Below are 13164 nucleotides of genomic sequence, written 5' to 3' on the forward strand. Positions count from 1 at the left end.
CCAAGAAAAACACACTCAACCGACCGAGCAGTCATTTTGGTGCATTCTTGTGGGGCAAGAAGAACATAGCACACACATCCAAACATACGAAGGGCTGAGTAGTCAGAAGAGCGACCAGTGAGACACTCCATAGGAATACCACCCTGCAAGGCAGTCGATGGCTGAATGTTGATGAGATAGGCGGATGCATAAACAGCCTCAGCCCAAAATTGGGGTGTAAGAGAAGCGGCGATCATCAGTGCACGGGCCGTCTCAAGCAGATGACGATGCTTACATTCCGCAACGCCATTCTAAGCATGGGCACCAGGACACAAGAACTGGGCAAGAGTACCCTATTCCGCAAGAAAACCACGCAACATCTGGGAGATATACTCTCCAGCGAAGTCAACACAAAAAGTACGAATAGGCATGGAAAACTAGGTGTGAACCATGGCAGAAAATCGTTTGTATATAGAGAGAACCTTGCTACGAGATTTCATAAAGTAGAGCCAAGTGTAGCGAGAGAAATCATCAATAAATAGAACATAGTAGCGATGACCACCTTTCGAATCAAAGGGAGCACGACCCCATACATCAGAGTAAACTAAGTCAAAAGGACGTTGGGATACCGACTCACTAGTAGGATAAGGTATCTTGGTCTGTTTTCCAAGTCTATAACCATCCCAATTTAAAGAAACATCTCCAGAGACAGACCCTAAGACACCCTGACACACCAATGATGACAAGCAGGAGCTAGAGATGTGACCAAGTCGATGATGCCATTGTTGGAAGGACACAGAAGAGGAGGCAACAAGAGCATGGGAACTGGCAGAAGTGATGGCAGCGGAAGGAACACAAAGCCAGTCAACCTCCCAAAGGCCCTTTGACTCACGGTGTCGAGGGCCAGCACCAACCAAAGCCTTGGTGCGAAGATCCTGAACAGAGCAAGAGTCGGCATCAAGAATTACACGACAACCAGAATCAGTAAGTTGGGCAGCGGAAAAGAGATTCATGGTAGGACGGGGAACATGAGAAACACTAGGAACAGAAAAAGATGGAGTAGTAAGAGTGTCATGAATAGCAACAGGAAGGGGTGTGCCATCGGCAGTGAGAACATTAATAGGACAATCAAGAGGTCGAAGAGAAGACAACGCGGAATAATTAGAAGACATATGAAAAGAAGCTCCAAAATCCAGAACCCACAAAGATGTACCTGACTGCGTAGGTGCCGACGGTGATGGAGAGGTGGAAGCAGTCACAGCGGCAGCTGAACCTGTCGATGAAGAGCCAGAGGAAGCCAGTATGCGCTTGAGCCGCACAATATCCTGGTCAGCGAGTGACGGAGTCGAGGAAGACGCATGAGTCCCACTGGAAGAAGAGTGCCTCTGGTCTCGCTGCTTCTGGCGACAATCAGACTCTGGGTGACCTGGCCTAGAGCAGTAGCCACAGAAGGTGTCACGGCGCGACTGACCCTTCTCTGCATAAGGAGGGTGACCCACCCCCTGAAGGTGTGGGCAGGAGCGATGGAGCGGTGAGACGAGTAGACGAAACAGGAGCTTGGGCAGCCAACACAGAAGGAACCGCAAGCAACCCAGCAGAAGGAAGACGGGTCCCCTCAGCATGAAGCTCAGCAAGCACCTCCGAGATAGGAACACGGCCACGAGCAAGCAAGTGAGCACGTCGAGGCTCAAACTCGGAACGAAGGCGGGATAAGAACTCATGGACACGCTGAAACTCCAAGTCAGACTGCATGGTCTGTCAGCAACGACAAGCTCCACAAACAACTGCCCGAAGAGAGTGAAGCTGGCGCCAGATGGCAAAACTCTGTGTAGAACTCATCAACAGAAGAGTCACCCTGCTGAAGGGCGTGCTCCTAACGTGCCACAGATAAGTAGAGAGCATAAACAAAGGGCTGATAGCGCTGACAGAGATAAGACCACATCATTGCAAACGGTGCCGAGGCCCATGAACTCCGAAGCACATTGAGGGAGGACACTCGCAGTGAGAACAGCAGCATCTCGAGCATCATCATTGCACCATTGGGTGTAAGCAGACATATCATCTCGGTAGACAGAAAGAGCATCTGAATAAGTTGATGCCTGCTGATCATAAGCATCAACCACAACATCATCGAGAGCCTTGGCTGCATCCCGATCAGCCTTGAAAGCATCAGTAGCAAGAACAAGGCGACACAGCGCGGGGTAGGAGCCACAGGAGCAACAGGGCATGGCGGACAGGGGACCTCGCTAGAGAGGACGCCCCACGGGAGAAGACTGCGCATGTGGATACGCATGAAGCCCACAAACTCAACATAGTTGGTGCCACCGAAGATCAACAAGCACCGAGGAACAGTGACATAGCCCGAAGAAGACATGGTGAGCTCTTTTTTTGAAGTCAACCTTCACAGGAAGCCCGATCTAGATCGGGCACGAGCAGGAATAGGCCTGGACGCAGCGACCGATCGGACTAGAGGCGACGCAGCAGCCGTGCGAACTGGAGGAGGCGGCGTCTCCAGCGGTCGGACGAGGAGGGGGCGGCGGCGACCGAGGAGGGGGTGGCACCGACCGGATGGGCAGGCAGCGGCGACTGGACGAGGAGGGGATGGCCAGCGTCGGGCGAAGACGGCCGGAGACGAGGAGGCCGTCGGGGGCGAATCCAGGTAGCGGGGACGGCCAGCGACAGGTGGAGACGGCAGGCGACGAGCGGATCCAAGTAGGGGCGGCCGGAGACGAGAAAGATTAGGGATGGGGCCTAGCAGCGGCGGTGGCTGGGTTGGAACACGCATGGAGTTGCATCGTGCGGGAAAGAGGCTAACCTAGCAACTGATACCATGTTGGATAATGAGCAATTACTATTCATAAGGGGGCAAAGGCCAATATATGTACATGTGTGGTAAAGTGTAAGAAGCCCATATACAATGGGGATATACAGAAAATGGACTATACACATCTAACACGCCGCATTTTGATACTAACTAATTATTACAATTCTTCGAGTGTATGTCCATTATTTTTCGAAGATAAATGCACATTATGGAAGTGACTTCAAATTGCTTTGATAAAATGTTGCGGTTGCACTTGGGGTGATCATCTTACAGATTCACAATTACTTCAAAAATAAAATATGTCGTTCTGCAGGCCTACAGCCCTTATATGCATAAAGGAGTCGGTCCAACATTTTATTCACTATGCAGAGGCCATCTGTAATACTTATAAACCTTTTTAAGTAATAAAGTGCCCCTTATCGAAAAATCTGTATACACGCCAACGAAATTTGAGCAAAAGGAAACTAAATCATTCAGTATTCTGATTATTCAACAGCTCTACATAATTTACAGAGTATAATCCTCCACGCCTCAGATGGCTGTATCCTATCATCTGGAAGCAGCCATACAGAATGTTTCAACCTTGACAGGCCTCTGAAACCACAAATAAGATACTAGCTGTATACAGTGCTTATGTTGAGAACTGACTAGACACCTTGCCAAATTTCGTATGGGATAACTTGCCTAAAGTATATGCAGCTCTCAACCTAAACCAAAATTTTACAGCTTGTAAACCCTTCCAAAATTGTGTTCCCCTTTTGCCATTTTTTAAAAAAAATGATCCTTATAAATCATTCTGCGCAAAGCTCTGAGCACAGATCATGCCTCCTTGTTCTGAATCAAAATTGGCTTACATTTACCAGGCATACATCTATCTTCCTAGTTTCCAGGATTTTTTTCATCACTTCGATGCAATCAACTTATTTGATACCTTCTTCAAGTATATATCTCATCTCTTGATTCAAATCCTGCAGTAGTATGCAATGGGAATCAATAAGCCTGAGGCATTTCATCTCTTGATATAATCCTGCACCCGTATGTTACTGCACTATTTTGGAAAGCTAGCTAGCTAAGATTATAATTGTGTAAGTTGCTCCACTGTCTGTAGCGTGACAGTTTCTTCTGGGATCTCTAGTGCAGCATAAAATTCTTCATCCTCAACAACCACATTAGACAATGTTGTCTTGAAGCTGTGTATAGCATCCTCCGGATGCCCTTTCGCTATGGACGCCTGCAATTGCATTTGTAATGGTAAGTAAGTAACCTGTCACAAGAACTAACCTGCAAGAGCATATCCCTTCTCTATGCTTTGTAAAAAACATACAGCAGATTTATATCACCAGATCGATTTTGAATTGGATTTCTATCTGTGCAAAGTATATGATGTGAACAATCCACACATACCAAATGTATTTCATCAAGCTTGAAAAGGCAGAACCTCCATTTCCTAGACTCTATCCCGTCAATGTAGACAGAGATGTTACTCCATTCAACATGGTGGAATTCCAAGCGATGCAGCCCAAATCCAACCCCAGCGCCTACAGCTTTAACAAATGCTTCTTTGAGACACCAGTACCTACAAAAGACCAACAATTTAAAGCCTGGTATGGCAAGGGCATTTGCAAGTGTCTCTCTTCTTTACTGTTGGTTCAGTGCGATTTTCAATCTCCGGTGGCTGGTGGGCGGCAATCAATCGGAAGAAGAAGGCTAGTATGTTTTTCAATGTAATGTACTTGTTGTTTTCCTTGATAATTATCAAATCTAAGATACACTTTGGGTGTGTTTCTTCAAAAAAAAAAGGTTGAACAATTTATACTATGCAGATCATCAAAAGCATGAAGACGATCTCAACGAAAATAGCTGCTAACATACACTTCTTGCAAAACCAGAACCACATCCTTGGTAGGGTTTGAAGTGTACTTATTTCAAATTAAACTATTCATTTTATTAAAAAATCTCCTTTAACATTGTTGGCAAAACCCAGAGATTTGTTATGCTAAAATATTAAAAACTAGGACTCAAGTTCCATGCAGCTGAATGGGTTGTTAAACACTATGGCGTCTATGAACTTGCGTGCAGTAATGATAGCTTTTAGGGCATGGGAGTACAGGTACTTTGGTTAGGTTTCAGCAGAAATTCATAAGTAGTATCGATCTACTACTCTTTTCTTATGCTGTTTTCGTGGTGGTTCTAGAACTAGCTCATAGTTCTCTGAATGCTGATTCTCTCTACATTATTGTCTAAGTGTCAAAAACGCTCTTATATTATGGGACCGAGGGAGTAGAAAGCTCCCAACAAATAATTACCTGTAGAACTCTGATAACATCTCAATGGAACCGGCAGCGCGACCAATGCAGTTCCACTCATGGTCTGTGAGGTATGAAGAGAAATTCTTAAGGAATTCCACGGTGGTTTCTCCCTGAGGCTTAGAGATACACACAATATCAAGGCCAACAAGGCAAAGCAGCTCTGATGCTATGCCTACGTAGTCACCCTGATGCGATGTGTTGAAATTAAAGTTTCTGAAGGCCGGAGGGCTATTCTTCTGCAAGAATAACAAGGGCATATAACTTAATCAGAGGATGATCCATTGATTGCAGAAGCTATTTGACCTAACAAATGCTCATTTCATCTGTTGATGTACTTGTTATGAGTAAAGGGTAAAGAGTTGGTGTAGTGACGTCGGAATGAAATTGATTGAACAGGCTGCAGTACCAGATACGGCTTCCCTTCAGTTGTTCGGCATATGTGAATTTGGTGGAATGGGATGCCAAGAACACGGTGCACAAGCGAGTGCTGGAGCAGCCGGCTGATGAGCGCTCGTTTCCTGTCTTCCTCCTTGACGAACCTGCCCCAGCGAGTTGGGATCAATCCCCGAAGGGCATAGTTAGGGGTTTTGATTCGAATTCAACCCTACCAATTCCATGCGTTTTTCTTATCCATCTCCGAAGGGCATAGTTAAGAGGGTAAGGAAGCATGGGGGGAGTTAAACTGGTGGAAGAGTTTACCTGGCGATGGCATGGCGGTGGTGCGGCGGCAGGAGGGCAGCCGCGGCTTGGAACTGCGTCGGGGAGGGGCGCCAGCGGGCGACGTCGACGAGCCACCTCCGCCGCACCCCGCCGCTGTGCTCCTCCTCCATCTCATTCCTTTCTTCCAAGGTGAGATGGCGGGGCCGGGGCGTGCTTGGAGCAACAAGCCGGGGCCAGGACGCCTCGCCGGCGTCCGCCGGCCCGACCAAGTCTGCTACCGACAAGCAGGGCCCACCACCAACCGGTGCCGAACCCCTGAGAAGAAGCTGGAGGCCCGTCAGGAAGGACTAGGCCCATGTACTGTACGCAACGGTCAGCTACTTTGATGAGGGGGGCAGCTCTGAAGGAGGCGTCCAAGAACAGGCATCTCTTTTTTCTTTCTCTCTGCACCTGCGTGTGCCTCTCTCCTTCTTCCTCTAGAACCCTGGACTAGAATCATCTCCTTCTGATGAATTGGTGTATCGGATATCGAATTACCGTCTAGTGTGATGCTAAAGTTAGGCTGTCTACAAACAAATTATTGTATGTGTTGTCTGCACGCCAATTACATCTTCGGCCACTGGGTCGACAGAGCCAATGCATGAGGATTGGGTCTAAAATCTAAGTGAACCCAATAATTTGTTCGAGAACCTCTGATAGACAGTAGTATATGTGTGTGCTGCTGGTGGCTTGCATCATACTCCCTCTGTAAAGAAATATGTCTGCATGCAAATCATAGTTTTAAATAGCCGGCTATAGCTCCGTTATAGCCCGCTATAGCTTTTTCAGCATGGTGCCGCTAAATGATTACCTTCATAAATAGCGCGCTATAACTGATCTAAAAGCGCGTCACTATTTTCCATAGCTCGTTATTTAAAACATTGATGCAAATCTTGTAAAAATATTAAGTAATTGAATGGTTAATATGTTAATTACCCTAAGTCAAAGTGGGCCCATTAGTTAATTACAGGATTAACACTAATTAATGGTAATTAACAATTTGCGCCTATGATTGGGGGCCTAATTACTAATATGGTTAGGTTCCACGTCATATACAATGCTATATATAAAGGAGGGCACCCCAGCACCTATTTTATCGTCGTATCGTTTAGGATAACAGTGCCCTCCGAGATTCACTCCAAATCCAATCGGGGGTGCGCTGGACGTTGACATGAAGCCCTGTCCTTGCTCCGGCAAGGTGCCGGAGGGATCTACTACGCTGCTGCAGTTCGTCATCGGACTCCACTTTCTCCACCGAGATGGCCTCTCCAAATGGAGGTATAAACACACTACTGTCCACTAATTTCGGCATCAAATCGAGTAGTGTTCATGTGTATTAGATAAGATCCGATTAGCAGTTGCATAATCTCAGCAATTAGTCTATATTTGGTATCAGAGCCGGTTGGATCTAACTACATGAATCTATTTGAGAAAATTGATAGTAGATTAATCTGTCTTGTAGAACCTGCTTGAAAAACCGCTTAATTACATGAATCAATGTGAAATATTGGTTTAACACTGTAATAATTTTTTCGGTATAGTTGCCATTATTAATTTTAGTAATGCATGATTACATACTGACCAACGTTATTTGTGATCATGAGTATTACGATTAATTTCCCGATAATGTTATTATATGATTAGGTCCTCTTTCTTACTGCCCAACAGTATCGCGAATTAGGATTTTATTAAATTTGACATGTTATTAATCAGACCAACGTAGGATTGATATCATGCATTGTTTTTTTAATTTGGATATTTTCATAATTCATAATATTGATATCCATGTTATTTATGTTTTATTCAGCTTTGAACCCATCACTTATTTCCAGGCTCCTAAACTCAATTGAGCACCTCAATGGCACTAACTTTCCTACATGGAAGGAGCAGATTTCCATCAACCTTGGGGTCATGGATCTTGACTATGCACTTAGGGAGAAGGCTCCAGTTCCCTTATCCTTTGGTGATGAAAACCTTGCTAAGAAAACTAAGGTTTATGAGGCTAACAAGGAAAAGTGGGAGCGCCCCAATCGATTGTCCGTCATGATCATGAAAAGCACAATTACTCTTGGGATAAGGGGAGCTATCCCCGATTCCGAATGTGCTAAGACTTATCTGGCATCGGTGGAGGTACAGTTTAAAGGCTCCACAAAAGTCTATGCTAGTACATTGATCATGAAAATGCCCACCACTAAGTATGATGGTGCAAGTGGTGTGAGAGAACATATCATGACTATGAACGATATGGCTGCAAAATTAAAGGGCATGGACATAGAGATTTCTAAGGGCTTTTTGGTTCATTTCATTATGTCTTCCCTTCCTGTGGAGTTTGGTCCATTCAAGATCAACTATAACACACAGAAGGAGAAGTGGACCATGGGTGAGCTCACGGCTATGTACGTTCAAGAAGAGGAGCGACTTAAGGTTGAGAGAAAAGATTAGCTCATCTTACTTCCATGAACTCAGGGAAGAGAAAGTTTAATGGTGAAAATAAGACTCTGAAAAAATTAGGTCCTTCACATAAGGCTGAGTCAGTCTGGGGCCAAAAGGTCATAGCCTTCTGTTGCTAATGATCCTTCTACACCTAAGAAGCCTTATTGCAAGTTTTGCAAACATGACGGACATAAGCAGAAGGATTGCGATGGCTTTAAGGCATCGCTGGTAAAGAAGGGCATGGACACAATTTCCATGGTTGATGAATCCCTTTACACTGTTTTTCCCTAATACTTGATGGGTTGACTCAGGTGCCAACGTGCACATTTCTAACTCATTGCAGGGATTCCTTACCGTGAGGACGCTTCAAAGGGGGGAGCAAACTCTTAGAGTTGCAAATGGACAGGAGGCTAATGTTGAAGCTGTTGGGACTCTCCCGTTAGTGCTAAAGATGGCTTCACCCTCCTTAATAATGCTATTTATGTTCCTACCATGAGGAGGAACCTTATTTCCGTTTCTCTATTTGTGACGCCCGGGTAATCAAGCTATAGTAAAACTTCATTAATGATGCCAGGTCATCATGATTAAAATTTTGCTAAACCTCACGTGTTTCAAACTTAGTTCAAATACAAATTCAAATAACAAGTCAAATTATAGTTTCATAAAACAGTGAATTAAAAATGTTCAAAGGGTTATAAATATTCACTAACTAATTAGCAAATAACATCCAACACTATATAGAATGTTTAATTGCCCTAAAACAATTAAAACAATGACCAAAACAACCTTATTAATCCATTATCATATATGCACAATTCAAATGCTCATTAAACCTTTTTGTGGTAGTGCCTAAAATGGCTATGCTAATTTAGGACAAGTCTCATACTTAACTAAAAGTCATTTGCTTTTGTAAATAAAAATAAAACAGAAACAGAAAAGAAAAAGAAAACAGAATTGGAAAATGAAACAACTATACTACTGTGCACTAAGCCTAGTACTGTGCACTAGGCCTGTAGCTAGCCCAGCCCACCAGGAGGTTTCCTCCTACCTCCTGTTCACAGGAGACGCGCTGGACGCGCCCGCGGCGTCCATGGCCGGATCGGCCACGTGCTGGCCATCCAGCTCCTCCCCGTCGCCTACAAGTCCTCCCCGACCACCCAGTGGCAAACCCTAGCCACTATCCCCCTCCTCCACCTCGCCTCGTTTCTCCTTGATCTGGAGCTCACCTGTGAGGAGCCGGTGTGCTCCGTCGCCAAATCCCGTGGCCACCGTCGTTCCCCCGCCCCCTAGAGTTGCTCGGGAGCTCCGCCTCCGTCGTCTACGTCCTCTACGCGAACCATCTCGACCTCAACTCCGCCGCACCGTCAGGATCGAGTTCTTCTCCGCCTTCGGCCACCGCCGCATCATCGCCGGATTCGTCGCTGTCAGCTCCTCTTCGACCACCCCTGCACCTCCCCGAGCTTGCCCCCGTCATCACTGTGAGCACCACCATGTTTTCCCCATCTCCCTGCTACCGCATGTGCCCCGTAGCGAACAACCACCGTAGCCATGCTCCGACCTCCACTCGGCTTCGCTGCCGCCACCGTCACCGGCCGTAGGTGCTCGTGCTTCTTGCACCTTCGGACGCGGCGCATCGCGCTCGTCATGTAGGACCAAACCCCCGAGCCAAAAATGGCCACCGGAGTGCCGATGCCGCACTCGCTGTCACCGTGTCTGAAACTCTGCTCCTGTCGCCCTTGGCCACTCCGCCCGCGTCGTACCCTGCGTCCGGCCGAGCTACCACGCGTGCTCGCTGCGCCCGTAACCGTGCTCCCCCGCGCCACTGTACGTCCCAGGGCCGCGCCCTCGCGCGCTCGCGTCTGACCGGCCTGCGCCCCTGCTCCTGCTAGCTGCCGCTGCACTGCGTGCTGCCTTGCCGCGGCTGCTACGCTCCTCTGCATGCCACTGCTTGCTCTACTATTGCTGCGCTCCTTCCACTGCTACGCTGCGTCGCCTGCTGCTTGCCGATGCTGCTGCTGCCTCCCTTTCCCGCCGCGCTCGGCCGCGCCTCAGGCCACTCTCTGGCCGCGGCGATGCGCGCGCCCGCGCCTCCCCAACGCGCTCCCCGCCATTGCATAGCCCGCGCCACACCACTGCCATTGCTCCGCCTGTACTACTCCTGCTAGCTACTGTAGCCGCAAGCTAGCTTTTCAATTTCTACAATAACTAACCCTCTAGACAGCCCCTAAACAGCGCCTAAACGACTGTTAATAGGAGCAAAAATATTATGTGAAGGTAGTATACTTGATAAACTCCATTTTATCCCACTAGACCAAATCCATTTGATGCATGTATTAAATACTATGAAAATCACAAAATGCTATCTTTTGTTAACAGAAAACAGTTTTAACCTCTAGCACCGTGTCTTGCGTGTTGTGTGTGTGCCGTGCGTGTGGCCGGATGGGCTGTGGCCGACCCTTGTTAGTACTAGGTTTAGCTAGTAGTAACATGCACAAAGCATATGATAGAGTCGAGTGGCCTTTCTTGAAAGAGATTATGTTGAGATTGGGTTTTCATCAAGAATGGGTGAATTTGATTATGCAATGTGTCTCAACTGTCGAATACAGAATAAGGATCAATGCAGAGGAAAGTGAGAGCTTCAAGCCTACTAGAGGATTGAGGCAGGGTGATCCGCTATCACCATACCTCTTCTTGCTATGCACAGAGGGGTTAAATGCATTGCTGACACATGCCGAGGAAAACAAAAACATATCAGGAGTTAAAGTATGTAGGAACGCCCCGCCAGTCACAAATCTTCTCTTTGCGGATGATTCATTGATCTTGATGAAAGCCAATCAGCATAGTGCGGCGGCCCTGAAATCAGCATTAGATTTATATTATGCGGCGTCGGGACAACTGGTAAGTGTGGAAAAGTCTAGCATTTTCTTTAGCCCTAATACAACGGTTGAGATCAGAGAAGAAATGTGTACAACGCTGAATATAATGACGGAGGCAATGAATGATAAATACCTGGGTTTACCAGCCAACGTGGGTGCTGACAAATCAGACTGCTTTAAATTTCTGATTGAATGAATTGTTAAGAAAATTAGTGGTTGGAAGGAAAAACTACTGTCCGCCAGGGGGAAGGAGATCCTACTCAAGGTTGTGATCCAAGCCATACCTACCTATGCAATGTCGGTCTTTAAAATTCCTAAAAAAATTGTAAAGGAATCATTGACGCGATAGAGCATTTCTGGTGGGGTGACGAGGAGAACCAGAGGAGGATGCACTGGATGGCCTGGTGGAAAATGTGTGTACCAAAAAACCAAGGTGGAATGGGATTCCGTGATATCCACTGCTTCAACCTGGCTTTGCTCGCCAAACAAGCATGGCGTCTTATTGATAATCCTGATTCCTTGTGTGCCACTATTCTGAGGGCCAAGTACTACCCTGATGGCGATTTGCTGAAGTCTAAGCCAAAGCGTGGTGCTTCTTTCACCTGGCAGAGCATTATGGCAGGTATAACTACTCTGAAACGTGGCTATATTTGGCGAGTGGGTAATGGACATAACATCAATATCTGGGAAGATGCCTGGATCCCAAACTGTGTCACTAGGAAGATTGTGACCCCTAGGGGGAGCCATTTGCTATCAAAAGTGAGTGACCTGATTGACCCTGCTTCCAACAATTGGGACGAGGAACTGATTAGACAAACTATGTGGCCCATTGACGCACAACGAATTCTTTCAATCCCACTTTCGCAATATGATATGACATATTTCATTGCCTGGAGTTACACAAAAAATGGTATGATCTCGGTAAGGTCTGCTTACTCGGTGGAATGTAATTATCAGTACGGGAGTAGACTCAAATATTCTAATGGGATGGGGCGAAGCATACCAAATCCTATTTGGTGTCAGATATGGAAGTTATCCTGCCCAGCAAAAGTTAAAATTTTTATATGGTGTACATTACATGGCACTCTCCCATGTCGGGTAACACTCGCTAATAGACACATGAAGGTCTCGCCCTCTTGCCCGACTTGCTCTTGGGGTTTAGAAGATACGAAGCACATGCTTTTCCTCTGTAGTAAAGCAAAGGAGGTTTGGAAGAGACTAGGGATGGATGTGATTATTGATAAAGCTTGTGAGGTTGATCTTGCCGGGGAGGCAATATTGGAATACCTTCTACTTCTTCCAGACCAAGACTTGAGTATTATGGGGTACCAAAATGTACGTGAAATGATAGCTATTTCAGCTTGGTACCTATGGTGGGAAAGACGAAAGTTAGTGCATAAGGAATTAACTCAGAATGCAAATCAGATAGCAATGGGGATCATAGCTCTCACATCCAACTTTGTAAATGCATCATCTCCAAAGGCCACGATGAAAAAGGGGGGTTGGTACTGCCCTCCTAGGGGTTTTGTGAAACTTAATGTTGACTTTTGATCATGATATGTTGAAGGGTACGATGGGGGCAGTTTTAAGAGACCACAAAGGGCGGGGTGTAACCGCCTAATCATCAAATCAGACAACATGGAGGTGGTTGAGACCATGCAGGAAGGAGGAAAATCAACGGGGGCAGCGGCAGCAGTTTTCGAGGATTGTTACCACTATGCCTGTGATTTTGTCACGACTAGATTCGAACATTGTAATAGAGAGGCAAATAAAGTAGCTCATGAACTTGCTAGATTAGCTAGATTTTCTTTGACTTCCGACTAGTTTGAGGAACCTCCAAATGAAATTGTAATGATCCTCACAAACGATGTACTGGTTATTTCGAATGAATAAAGTTTCCTTTTAAATCAAAAAAAAGGTTTAGCTAGTAGTATTAATTAGTGCTAAGTTAGTCTAATAGTAGATGACATGTAGGCCCCAATTAAATAAGTTAGGTTTATTTAATTTTTAGGTAAATAGTCCATGACGTGTGGGTCACACCTCT

The 13164-nt window shown here is 46.1% G+C and overlaps 1 protein-coding gene across 1 annotated transcript; it reads right to left on the reverse strand.

Annotated features, from left to right (window-relative positions):
- Positions 1 to 3251: 3251 nt before the first annotated feature.
- On the reverse strand, positions 3252 to 6133 carry LOC119295597 (L-aminoadipate-semialdehyde dehydrogenase-phosphopantetheinyl transferase-like). The gene is made up of 5 exons (XM_037574031.1): positions 5812 to 6133; positions 5519 to 5651; positions 5110 to 5348; positions 4208 to 4379; positions 3252 to 4034 (listed from the first exon to the last, which is right to left on the reverse strand). Exons 1-5 carry the CDS (start codon positions 5940 to 5942, stop codon positions 3879 to 3881), a joined length of 831 nt encoding a protein of 276 aa, XP_037429928.1. The 5' UTR covers positions 5943 to 6133; the 3' UTR covers positions 3252 to 3878.
- Between the last annotated feature and the right edge of the window lie 7031 nt (positions 6134 to 13164).

Source organism: Triticum dicoccoides, chromosome 4B (genome assembly GCF_002162155.2).
Source record: "Triticum dicoccoides isolate Atlit2015 ecotype Zavitan chromosome 4B, WEW_v2.0, whole genome shotgun sequence".
NCBI classification, from domain to species: Eukaryota; Viridiplantae; Streptophyta; class Magnoliopsida; order Poales; family Poaceae; genus Triticum; species Triticum dicoccoides.